The 13,591-nt window shown below is 33.5% G+C and overlaps 1 protein-coding gene across 8 annotated transcripts in view; it reads right to left on the minus strand.

Annotated features, from left to right (window-relative positions):
* APC (APC regulator of WNT signaling pathway) overlaps window positions 1-13,591 on the minus strand; it is a 151,289-nt gene that overhangs the window by 72,283 nt on the left and 65,415 nt on the right. For all 8 annotated transcript variants that reach the window (XM_069087769.1, XM_069087768.1, XM_069087767.1 and 5 more), the window contains one exon: window positions 8,612-8,813. In XM_069087769.1, coding sequence (XP_068943870.1) covers window positions 8,612-8,813 — 202 coding nt within the window. The remainder of the gene's footprint in view (window positions 1-8,611; window positions 8,814-13,591) is intronic.

Here is a 13,591-nt window from a genome sequence, read left to right on the forward strand (position 1 = left end):
TTGACACTAATTTGTTATCTACTACATATCAGATTTAACTTCCCATTAATTCTTAGATCAAAATCTTCCCTTTAGTTTTTTATTAAAAAAAAAAAATCAAATCCACTGTGCCTTACTGGAAAGTCGGAGGTGATATGGGGGAAGATATGGGAGAGAGCAGATTGGGGGAGGGAATATTCAGTGGGATCGCTGTTTTGGGGTGGTGGGTAGGGGAAAAATGGGGAGAAAATTTTTAACTCAAAATCTTGTGGAAATGAATGATGTAAAACAAAAAAATTAAAAAGAGAGAAAAAAAAATTTAAAAATCAGTAGACTATAAGAAAAATGTCATTTGCTAAAGTTTAAGAAAAATTTTCTATTTCTGCCAGAGTATCAGATAACCAAAATTAAGGCTATTATCTACAATTTATAAATATATTAATTTAAGAAATGAGAATGTGAGATACTAACTGAAGAAAGGTCCCATTCAATCATGTATTTTTCCGCCAACTAGATATGAAAAAAAAAACCTATCAAAATTACTCTTCTATTATGGTGTTTAAAAAAGAGCTAATATTTAAAACAAAACCAAAAAAGTCAACACGTGTGTGTGTGTGTGTGTGTGTGTGTGTGTAAATGAAACAAAAGTTTTCAGCAATGACGACCAAGAACATAGAAATCTTGCTCTTCACAGTCACAGTTTTCAGCTAATATCTTCGTTATAAACAAAATATTCCATGCAACTGCATTCTGGAATATCTTTGCAGACAAGGAATCCATTTATGGCATCCTCTCCCTCATTTTCTAAGGTTTTTTTAACGTTAATTTCTCCTATTTATTATCTGTTCCCCTCTCAAATTTTATTCTAATCTCTTTTGTTTCAAGTCTCACTAGTGGAAAACTCATAGGACTAATAGTTTGAAAAGAAGAATTCAGTTCCCCACTATGAAAATTAAATAGCAGCTGCGTGACCTTGAACAAATTACTTCCTCTCTCTGTGCCTGTTTCCTTATCTGTAAATGATGGAGGCAGAGTTGTGAAGCCCCTTTAAAGCTTCTAAGATTACATTCTACTGATGAATACACGTAATACAAAAACTCATTACTATCAAGCATCATATAACAAACACTTGGTTAAAAAGGATATTAGATTAAAATAAGCAATGGTTTAACTCTTTAAGAGTCAAATTTTATTTCAGTTAGATATCTAATACACTGGAATCAAATCCACTGTTTCTGAAATAGCTGAAAATTTAGTGGCTATTTGGATCACCACTACCAATATCATATTAAGCACAATGTGCTAAGCATTTTCATAGAGATCTATATAAAAAATGTTCATAATCCGAAGAATTTCAAATTCTAAAGAAATTAAGATGTCTTCCCTTCATGAAACAAAAAAGGATTTTTTTGAAAGGTTCTGTAACATTTTTTCTAATTAAAATTTTGCTAACAAATTTGTACTCCTGATTTAGTTATATGCTCCATGTATCATTTAGATAATTTAGTCATTACTGTACTCCATGTTGTCATCATCAGTGAGGTACTCAAAGATGGTTAATTGAATTTGTAGTGAACATAGAGAAAAATCATGTTATTACCAAGTTATTTTCCCCTTCCTAAAAAAAAAAATTACCTCTTTTTTTTAAAGAAAAAAGTTTCTGGGGGTGGCTAAGTGGCTCAATGAATTGAGCACCGGCCCTGGAGTCAGGAGGACATGAGTTGAAATCCAGCCTCAGACACTTAACACAAAACTAGCCATGTGACCTTGGGAAGTCACTTAATCCCCATTGCCCTACCTTCCCCTCCCCCCCCAAAAAAAGTTTCTTAGTTTGGGGGGGTGTGGGGAAGGATATACGAGAGAATAAAGTGGGGGAAGGGGTATTCAGTAGGCTCGTTATATTGGGGTGGGGGTAGGAGAAATATGGAGAGAAAATTTGTAACTCAAAATCTTGTGGAAATGAATGTTTGTTGAAAACTAAAAATAAATAAATAATATGTCAAGGGAAAAAAAGAAAAAAGTTTCTTCATCATGAGTAGAAAATTCCATTCCAATTTAAGGTAGGTTTAAAAATATTCAATAATTCCTTGATGTAATTTATAAACTTTTGTGATATAAATTTTCAGTGGATATAAAACCGAAATTAGACAACTTTATTAAGTGGAAGAGACTAATCAGTATATTATTAATGTGAATAAGTGATGTATTGGACAATATTAATATGCAAATTAAGTTGTATCATAAGGGTGCTAGACAGCTTGAATTTCTCTAAGGAAAAAGAACCCTACAAAGATTATAACCTTCTGAAAAGATAATAATCATCTAAGATATAACCTTTACCTTTGCTATAGGCCATGTCTTAATCCACAGAGGCCAGTTGTTTTTCATGAGAGATATCTTGTATTAGATATCTTCTAGAGATATCTTCTGTTTTTTTAATCTTTTGATTTTATTCTGACATTATTCATGTTTCATAATCATTCATCTACGTTCTAATACAATTATTATGGAATAAGGTGACACATGGTTTATTCTCCTTCCATATTATTATTTTGAGATCTTTTATTCTTTCTTATTTTTTCATTTAGATCTCTAATTTCATTTACATTCTTTTTTTTTTAACTTTTGCTTCATTTATTCCAAGAATTCCAAGAGATCTTATGGCAAATTTATGATTTTCTTTAGGGTTTGACTTATAAATGAGATGGAATTACTCTCTTCCTTTGGGTTTGTATCATAGACATTCGTGGTTTCATAATATTTCAATAGCATTGGTATTATTTCTGTTATTTTTTCTAGCTCTATAAAGTAACTTTTGGTAGTCTGACTGCAATGGCACTAAATTTATTTAGGAAGAATTGTCATTTTTATTGTATTGGTTTGGTCTACCCATAAGCAATTGATAAGTTTCCAATTGTTTAGATCTGACTTTATTTGTGTGAAAAGTGTTTTGTAATTGTGTTCTTATAAGTCCTAGTACTGATCAACTCCCACGTATTTCATATTGTCTACAATTTTATATTGTCTAAAATTATCTTAAATATAATTTAAATTCTCTTGCTGCTATACCTTGTTAGTAATATAATAGAAATGCTGATGACTTACCTGGGTTTAATTTATATCTGGCTACTTTGTTAAAATGATTGTTTAAACTAGTTGAATCTTAAAGATTTTTCCAAGTATATCATCATATCATCTACAAAAAGGGATAGTTTTATTATCTTGTGGCCCACTCTTACTTTTCCTCTGCTCTTACTGGGGAGGCTTCTAGCTTGTCTCCATTACAAGTAATGCTTGCTAATAATTTTAGATAGATATTACTTGCCATTTTAAAGAAAGCTCCACTTATTCCCATGCTTTCTAGGGTTTTTCATGGAAATGGGTGTTGTATTTTGTCAAAACATTTTTCTAAACTTACTGATATAATTTCTGTTGGTTTTGTTATTGATATGGTCACTTATGCTGATAGTTTTCTTAAAACTGAATCAGCCCTGAATCCTGATATAAATTCCACCAGGTCATAGTGTATGATCTTTCTGATACACTGCTGTAATCTCCTTGCTAGTATTTTATTTAAAAATTTTGTATCAAAATTCATTAGGGAAATAGATCTATAGTATTCTTTCTTTGTTTCTGCTCTGCCTGGTTCAGGTATCAGCACCGTATCTGTGTCATAAAAAATTTGCTCTTTAGCTACTTTTTTTTTAACCATATGCCCAATTCACTGATCTGCTCTTTTTCTATTTTACTGATGTAAGCATTTAAAGATGTACATTTTCCCTTAAGTACTACTTTAGCTGCATCCTATAAATGTTGGTAGATTGTCTCATTGTTGTCTTTCTCTTTAATGAAATTACTGATTGTTTCTATGATTTGTTCTTTGACCCACTCATTCCTAAGGATGAGAATATTTAGTTTCCAATTATTATTATTATTATTTTTGCTTTTTAGAGGGGGGAGGGCAAGGCAATTGGGATTAAGTGACTTGCCCAAGGTCACATGGCTAATAAGTATTAAGTGTCTGAGGCCGGATTTGAATTCAGGTCCTCCTGACTCCAGGGCCAGTGCTCTATTCACTGTACTACCTAGCCGCCCCCCCAATTAATTTTTAATCCATCTTTCCACAATCTCTTATTGAATGTAATTTTTATAGCATTATGATCTGAAAATGCACTTAAAATTTCTGCTTTTCTGCTTTTGGTTATGATGCTTTTATGTCCTAGTAAAAGGTGAATTTTTGTGAAGGTGTCACTTACAGCTGAGAAAAAGGTATATGCCTTTCAATTTTCTCCAGAGGTCTGTCATATCTAACTTTTCAAAAATTCTATTCAACCCCTTAACTTCTTTCTTGTTTATTTTGTGGTTATATCTATCTACTTAGGACAGGAGAAAGCTGAGGACCCCACTAATACAGTTTTAATTTCTATTTAATTTAATCAATAGAAATTAATTATTAATCTAATATTAATAAATTTAATATTAATTAAATTTAATTTCTATTTCCCCTTGTAATTCATTTAACTTCTTTAAAAGTTTGAATGCCATGCCATTTGGTGCATATGTGACTAGTACTGACATTTCTTCATTATCTATGGTAAGAGCAAAATGAAGTTTCCTTTCTAATCTCTTTTAATTAGATCCATTTTTTTCTTTTCTTTTTGTCTGAGATCATGATTGCTACCTCTGCTTTTTAAAAAAATTTCAGCTAAAGCATAATAGATTCTGTTCTATCCCCTTACATTTAGGCTGTGTATGTCTTTGCACTTCAAATGCATTTCTTGTAAACAACGTATTTTAAGATTCTGGTTTTTAATCCACTTTGCTGTCCACTTCTTGTATGGCTGAATTCATCCCATTCACATTCACAGTTATGATTACTGTGTATTACTGTGTATTTCCATCTATTCTTCCTTTCCTTTCACCCTATCCTTCTTCACCAATAATTTGTTGCCTCCCCCAATCCGCTATTCTTTCTATCACTCTTCCCTCTATCTTATCCCCCTCCCCTCCTACTTCCCTACAGGGTAAGATAGATTTCTGTTCTGAATGTATACATTATTTTCCTCTTTGAGTTAATTCTGATGAGTAAGTTTCGAAAAATGCCCATACCCCATCTTTCCCTGCACTGTAATAGGTCTTTCACACCTCCTCCTGTGAGATCATTTATCCATTACTTCTTCCTTCATTGTTCATCTGGAGCAATCCTCTTTCTCATCCCTTAATTTTTTTTTATTGGATAGCATCCCATCAAATTTAATTTATACCTGCACCCTTATCTATTTACACTTCTCCTAACTGCCCCAATGGTGATAAAGTTCTTAAGGGTTACAAGTATCTTCTTCCTGTTTAGTGATGTAAACAGTTTAACCTTACTGAATCCTTATGTTTTCTCTTTCCTGCTTCTCTTGAGTTTTGTATTTGATAATCAAATTTTCTGTTCAGCTCTGGTCTTTCCATCAGGAATGCTTGAATGTCCCTATTTCATCAAATATTCATTTCATTTTTTCCCCCTGAAGGAGTATACTCAGTTTTGCTAGGTGGGTGCTTTTTTGTTGTAATCCCAGCCCCTTTGCCTTCTAGAGTATCATATTTCAAACCGTCTGATCCTTTAATGTACAAGCTGCTAAATCCTGGGTAATCCTGCCTGTGGTTCGCTGATATTTGAATTATATTTTTTCTCCTTAACCTGCAAGCTCTGGAAGTTGGCTATAACATTCCTTGGGTCTTCGTTTTGGGATCTCTTTCAGGAGATGACTGGTCAATTCTTCCATTTTTATTTTACTCTGGTTCTAGAATATCAGCAGTTTTCCTCAATAATTTCTTGAAATATGAGATCCAGGCTCTTTTTTTGATCATGGCTTTTTGGTAGTACAATAATTCTTAAATTATCTCTCCTTAATCTATTTTCCAGGTCATTTTTTTTCCAATGAATTATTTCAAATTTTCTTCTATTTTTTCATTTTTTTGATTTTGCTTTATTGTTTCTTGTTATTTCATGGAGTTATTAGATTCCACTTGCCCAATTCTAATCTTTAAGGAATTATTTTCTTCAGTGAGCATTTGTGCCTACTTTTTCATTTTTCCACTCTACTTTTTAAAGAGTTGTTTTCTTCTGTGATTTTTTTGTACATCTTTTTCCTATTTTTTGTGCTTCTTTTACTAAGGTATTGACTTTTTTTTCATGATTCTCTTGCATCACTCTCATCTCTTCGCAAATTTTCTTCTATCTCCTTTTTGATTTTTAAATCCTTTTTGAGTTCTTCCAGGAGGTGGAGGGGCTGATACCAGTTCACATTTTTCTTTGAGGCTTCACATGTAGCTATTTTGACATAGCTGTCCTCTTCTCAGGTTGTTTTGATTTTCCCTATCCCCAGAGAAACTTTCTATGGTCAAGTTCTTTTTCTTTTCTTTTTTTTTTTTTTGCTCATTTTTCTAGCTTATTTTGTGACTTTTAATTTTATGTTAAAATAGGACTCTGCTCCTGAGGCAAGAGGGGTATTGTGCCAACTTACAGCAATGGCATAGGGCCTCGCTGCTGACCATGAGGCCTCACCATTGTGTCAGAGCTGGGGGACTCATAGCTAATGGGGGGGGGGGCCTCACTGCTAGTCTGCTGGGGCTTGCCCAAACACCGCCTGCACTGCTCTGTGCTTCCCGTGTGTACCAGTGAAACACCTTTCCTGCCAACTTTCCAGCAATGGCACAGGGCCTCGCTGCTGACCATGAGGCCTCGACATAGTCCCGTTGTGTCAGAGCTGGGGGACTCATAGCTAACCTGGGGGGGGGCCTCACTGCTAGTCTGCTGGGGCTTGCCCAAACACCGCCTGCACTGCTCTGTGCTTCTCGTGTGTACCAGTGAAACACCTTCCCTGCCAACTTTCTAATTTTTGAGGGGGTTGGAAAAATTGTTTCAGCCCGTCCTTGGTTCTGCTGCTCCAGAATTGACTTTGCGGCATGATTTCATTTTGTTTGGAGGTGAATCTGAGAGGATTCAGGTCAGTTCCTGCCTTATTCCCCCATCTTGGCTCTGCCCCCTATCACTGCTATTTTATTCTGTTTATTCATTTTTCTAGCCTTCCCACATTGCAACTTTGAGATCAGGATCAGCCTATTACAACATCTGGAAGGAATGGAAAGATCTTTGTTAATCCTAATGTACGTTATCTGTGGTTTTGGTCACAAGTGCTGTGCCCTTCAAGGACCTCAGGAATGGTTCAGCACTTGTGTCTAGGTGGCCTATGTGAAGTAGTCTGATTCAGAGCTCTGACTTTTGCCCTTCTAGTCTGAGTGCCAAAGGTTCCACACCTCTGGTTCGAGGTAAGAGTGACAGCTAGCTACAGAATCTTGGGCTTCTGAGTTAGACTTTGTGTTGGGCTCCCATCTTCCTGCCCTTGTCACATACCTTTAAAGTTTAGACTTCCCTAACTTACCTGAGTAAACAGGAAAGCTTCCGTAAACTCTATACTCAGGTTAGATTTTTTTCTGTAAGTAGCTAGCTGGTGGCACAGTAGAGAAATGGCTGGGACTAAAGTAAGGAAGATCTGAGTTCAAATCTAGCCTCAAACCTTTAAAAGCTGTGTGATCCTATGTGCAAGCTACTTAATTGTTTGCCTCAACTGTAAAATAAGAATGAGATAAGTACCCATTTTGCAGTTGTTGCGAAGATCAAGTTAAGATAGCATTCATTTGGGAGGCTAGGTGGTGCTGTAACACCCACACAAAAAAAACTAGCCCTTGGGCAAGTTACTTAACCCCAATTGCCCTCCAAAAAAGGCAAAAAAACAAAAACAAAAACATTCATTTAAAAAAGTGTTTAGCAACATGCCCAGCACCTAGGTAAGCGTTATTTAAATATTATTACTTCATCCTTTCCACATACCTCCCCAAGATCTGCAAGCTTTTGGTTGTCTTTTTGTGTGTACATGGGCTCGTGTTTCTCCTTTGATTTTTTTTATCATTCTATTATCTAGTTATATTTTCTTTTCTTTTTGCAAGTAACAAAGATTTATTTTCTTTCCCCTCAACTAGCTTCCTATTCTCTCCCTCAAATTTAAGCAAAACAAAAATATACAAAAACCTTGATTTGTATATTTTATATAAAAATATGTATATTTATATAAAAAATCTCAATGTCTGTGATCAAGCAAAACAAATTCCTGAACTGGCAAAGTTCAAGAATATGAATTACTCTGCATCATGTATACATCATCTATCTATCAGGAGATAGGTAAAATATTTCATTATTGGTCCTGTGAGATAATAATTCATCCCTGCATTGATCAGAATTCTAACGTCTTTCAAACTTGTTTGTCTTTACTACTTCATTCTAGTTGTAAAAATGATGTTTTTTTCATCCTTGTTGGAGTAATTGTGGAAGAGTTGGCCTCTTCTGCTTTCACTTAATCTGCTAAAATGAGGAGAATTATACATTTCAATACTGAGCGCTGGTATTTTGCATTTGTTACCCATTAAAAATGTTTTTTTCATAAAAGTCATCTGAAATGGTCAATGGCAGCTATTTATATTTTTTTCTAATAAAATGACAACTGGAAAATAATGGTAATGAAATACAGCACATGAAATACTTTAATTTTGTTATAAATACACATAAAAATAAAATATTTTAAGTTACCTTTCTTTTTCAAGTTCTTCTAAATATCCAGTGCTTTCTCTGCTTCCATTCATAAAACCTCTTCTTGAAAATGACCCCATGGGTACAGGACTACACTCTCCTGAACGACTTGATACAGATCCTTCTCTACTTCCATAGGAACGAATCGACATCTTTGGCCGAAGCTTCACTCCAGGGAAATTACTACTGTCTAAGTTGAGTTCTAAAGCACAAAAAGATGTAAACATAACACTTACTTTAAATTATCCAAAATAACATAGAAGTCAATTTGATTTGAAAGTGAAATATTAAGTAAATGCCATGACCCTACTTAAAATTTACTTTAAAAAATTATAACACCTTTGGAATATTTTTGGAGAATAATTTTACTGCATGCAGTAGTAAATGCTGAAACATTTAAGGATCTGAACAGAGCTTTAGAAAAACTGGAGGGTCAGGTAGGTGGCACAGTAAATAGAGCACCAGCCCTGGAGTCAGGAGGACCCAAGTTCAAATCCAATCCCAGACTCTTGACACTTACTAGCCGTGTGACTTTGGACAAGTCACTTAACCCCAAATGCCTTGCCCCCCTCCCAAAAAACCTAAAAAGAAGTGGTGGGGAGTTATAAACCCTAGGGGCAGTGTAAGTCAGAAGTCCAAAATGACCTCCCCACTCCTCACCCCTGGTGTGAAAAGGAGATATTTAGCAAAAAAAAAAAAAAAGAAGAAAAAAGAAAGAAAAAAAAAAGAAAAACCAGAGATAACAGATCTATAAAAACTACTAAACAGGAACACAAAGGAACTACTCAGCTGTACATGGCACCTTTACAAAAACTGACCATGTTTTGGGGCATAAAGATCTCATCAGAAAATGCAAGAAAAAATTATGTTCAGTAAAAGGATATTTAAGAAAAAAATAAAATGTAATTGAAGACTGAATAACATAATTCTAAAGAATTGGTGGGTCAAATAGCAAATTACAAAACAACAAAAAAAACTCAACAAAGAAAATGACAATAATGAGACAAAATGCAAAAATTTAATGGGAGAAAACTAAAGCCATCCTGGAAAGAAAATGTATAGTCTAAATTGTTTTCAAGAACAAAGGAAAGAACAAATCAATGAATTCTGCATACAAATAAAAATACTTGAATAATGTCCAACTAAATCACAAAGTAAAAAGTCTGAAAATTAAAGAAGAGATCCATAAAATTGAAAGCAAAAAAAAAATCATTGACTTAATAAATAAAAGTTGGAGTTATTTTGGGGGAGGAATAAAACTAATAAAATAAACAGACAGCCTCATTAAAAAATAAAATGTAACAATATCAGAAATTTTTAAATAGAGAATTCACAAGAATTGAACAGTGAATAAAGGCAATGACGAGGATTAATTTTACCCAACTATGCTAACAAAACTGATAATTTGGAGAAAACTGGTGAATATTTACAAAAATATACAGATTAACAAAAGAAGAAATAGACTACTGAAATAAGCCCAGTGAAACTGAACAGGTCATAAATGAACTCACAAAGCAAAAACTCAAGGACCAGATGAATCTACAAGTTAGTTTTATCAAGCACTCAAAGAACAATTAATCATAATACTATATAATATATATAAACTATTTTCAATATAAAAGGGGCATCAAAAGCAGAACAAACTACAAACCCATATACCTAATGAACACTGACAGAAAATTTTTTAAATAAAGTATTCATAAGCAGATTACAATATATATTTTAAAAGATTATATTCTTTGACCAACTTAGGTTTATACTAAGAATACTAGGTTCATCTTAAAGAAAGCAGTAAACATAATGAGCTATGTTAATAACAAAGAAAAAATATGACCATACTGTAAATGAAAAGGCTTGAGGAAAAACTGAAAGAAAATCCAACATGAATTTCTATTAAAAAAAAACCCAACACTCTAGAATTTACAGTACTAAATGAGATGTCTCCTTAATATAGTAATATCTAAATTCAAGTGCAAACATTACCTAGATGAAAAAAGTTAGAGGCCTTTGCAATAAGAGCAAGGATAAAGCAAGAATGTTCATTATTATTACTACTACTATTTAACTTAGTTCTAACAATGACAGTTGATGAGGAAAAGAAGACGAGGAAAAAAAATATGGGAATAAGAATAGACAAAGAGGAAACAAAATTCTTTCTTATTGAAGATGATATGGATAACTCATATGTAAACAGTCCTTTGCTGTTGTTTAATCATTTTCAGTCATGTCCAACTCTTCGTGATCCCTTTTTGGGGGGTTTCTTGGAAGAGATACTGGAATGGTTTTCCATTTCCTTCTTCAATTCATTTCATAGATGAAGAAACTGAGGCAAACAGGATTAAGTGATTTGTCCAAAGTCACAAAGCTACTAAGTGTCTGAGGTCAGGTTTGAACTTAGGAAGTTTTCCTGACTACAGGCCCACCCTCTATCCACTGTGCCACCCAGCTGCCCTAAACAACTCTAGAGAATCAAATAAAAATGAATTGAAAAACTAACTTCTGCAAAGTTGTTGGATGTAAAATAAATCTGTATAAATCATCAGCATTCATGAATATTACCAAAAATACAGAGTAGGAAGTGCAAGAGGGAATAAATTTTATAACAAATAGCTACAGAAATTATATAATACTCAGTAATGTATTTAACTATGATTCACTGAAGAATTAAATGAATCCAAGGATAAAATACTCTTTTACAGAAATATAGACCTTGGAGAAACATTAATTACTCATGATTTGGTTAAGTCAAAATAATGAAAATGACAATATGACATAAATTAACTTAGTGGTTTATCAATCAAACTAGCAAAAGATTAACATATAGAGGTAGAAAAATAATAACTAAATTCATGTGAAGGAGCAAAAGTCAAGAACCTAGAGAATGATAATGAGAACAAGTGGTGAGGAAGTCTGTCAGCACTAGGTTATACACTAACAAAAAGCAATCATCAATAATATAATTTGGTACTGGATAAGTAACAGAGCAGTTGATGAACGAAATAGATTAGGTACAAAATATACCAAAGCAAATGAGCACAGTAACCCAGTGTTTGATAAACCCACACATCCCTGATATTAGGGTAAAAACTCACTATCTGACATAAACTACCACGAAAATATTTAAGTAGTCTGGCAGAAACTAGGTACAGACTAACATCTCACATCACATACCAATATAAACATAAAATGGGTACATGATTTAGACACAGAAGGTGATATAACAAGCAAATTAAAGGAGCATGGGGAAAAAACTACTCGTCAGATCTACGGATAAGGAATGTGATAATAATGTCATAATATGTGATAAGGAATGTCATAATAATGACCAACCAAGAGAGAGGGAGGCTCATGAGAGATAAAGTGAATGATTTTTATTTCTGAAAAGATTAAATTTTTAAAAAAATTTTATTTTCATTTCCAAATTCTCTCCCTCCTTCCAGACAAGAAATGATACCTATTATAAGTGTGAAATAATTCAAAACATTTCTGCATTGTTCATATTAATTTACAGTTTTTATTACATAAATTAAAAAAGCTTTGTACAAACAAAACCAATGCAGCAAAAATTAGAAGAAAAGCAGGAAAACTGAAGGCTATTTTTTAACAACTAGTTTCTCTGATAAAAGTTTCATTTCTCAAATATATATAGGGAACAGAAGCAAATTTATAAAAATAAGAAAAAGGCTTTTCCCCAACTGACAAATGGTCAAAGGACAGGAACAAGAAGCTTTCAGAGGAAGAAATTCAAGCTATCAATGGCTATTATGAAAAAATGTTCTAAAGCACTAATATTTAGAGAAATGCAAATTAGAACTCTGAAATACCACCTTACAACCATCAGATTGAGAAAGATGACAGAAAATGAAAATGACAGGGGCGGCCAGGTGGCTCAGCGAGTAAGAGCACCGGCTCCAGTGTCAGGATGACCTGGATCAAATCCCGGGCTCAGATACTCAGCACCACACCCAGAAATAACTGGCCGTGTAACCTTGAGCAAGTTACTTAACCCTGATTGCTTAAAAAAAAAAAAAGATCTTAGAAGTTGGTCACTTCAACCTTTTCAGGCTCAGATACTCAGCACCACACCCAGAAATAATAACTGGCTGTGTAACCTTGAGCAAGTTACTTAACCCCGACTGCTTTAAAAAAAAAAATGAAAATGACAAATGCTGGAGGGATTTAGGAAAACAGTAATACCAATGCACTGTTGGTGGAATTGTGAACTAGTCCACCCATTCTGCAGAACAATTTAAAACTATACTCAATGGGCTATAAAACTGTACATATCCTTGTACCCAGTAATATTCCTACCAGGGATATATGCTAAAGAGATCAAAGGAAAAGGGAAAGGACTCAAATGTACAAAAATATTTATACCAACTCTTTTTCTGGTAGTAGAGAAGTGAAAACTGAGGAAATGTCCATCATCTTGAGAATGGCTTAATAAGTTATGGTATATGAATGTGATGGAATACTACTATGTTGTAATAAATGATGAAAGGGGGAGTGATTTCAGAAAAATTCATATGAATTGATACAAAGTGAAGTGATCAGAACAAGGAGAACAATATACATAGTAACAGCAATAGTGTAAAGATAATCAGCCATGAGCAGCTTAGTAACTCCAATCAAGACAAAGATCCACCACAATTCCAAAGGATTCCTGATGAAATCTTTTAACTATATCCATATAGAGAACTGATGGACTTAAGAATACAAATAATACTTAAATTTATTTAAATTCTAAAATATACTTGACAAAGTATATTACAAAGTATAACTATTTTTTTGGCTTTTGGAGCGAGGAACATGGTTAATGAATATGGAATTATGTTTGGCATGATTTCATATATATATAACTGGTATTGTATTTCTTGCCTTCTCAATGTGTGGGTGGGGAGGAGGAAGAGAGAATTTGGAACTGGAAATAAAAATAAAATAAAAATTTTCTACAGGTTAAAAAATAGAAGATCTGACTTC

This window comes from Petaurus breviceps, unplaced genomic scaffold, assembly GCF_028583685.1.
Source record: "Petaurus breviceps papuanus isolate PSGF00001 unplaced genomic scaffold, PetGlider_PUasm1.0 183, whole genome shotgun sequence".
Taxonomy (NCBI): Eukaryota; Metazoa; Chordata; class Mammalia; order Diprotodontia; family Petauridae; genus Petaurus; species Petaurus breviceps.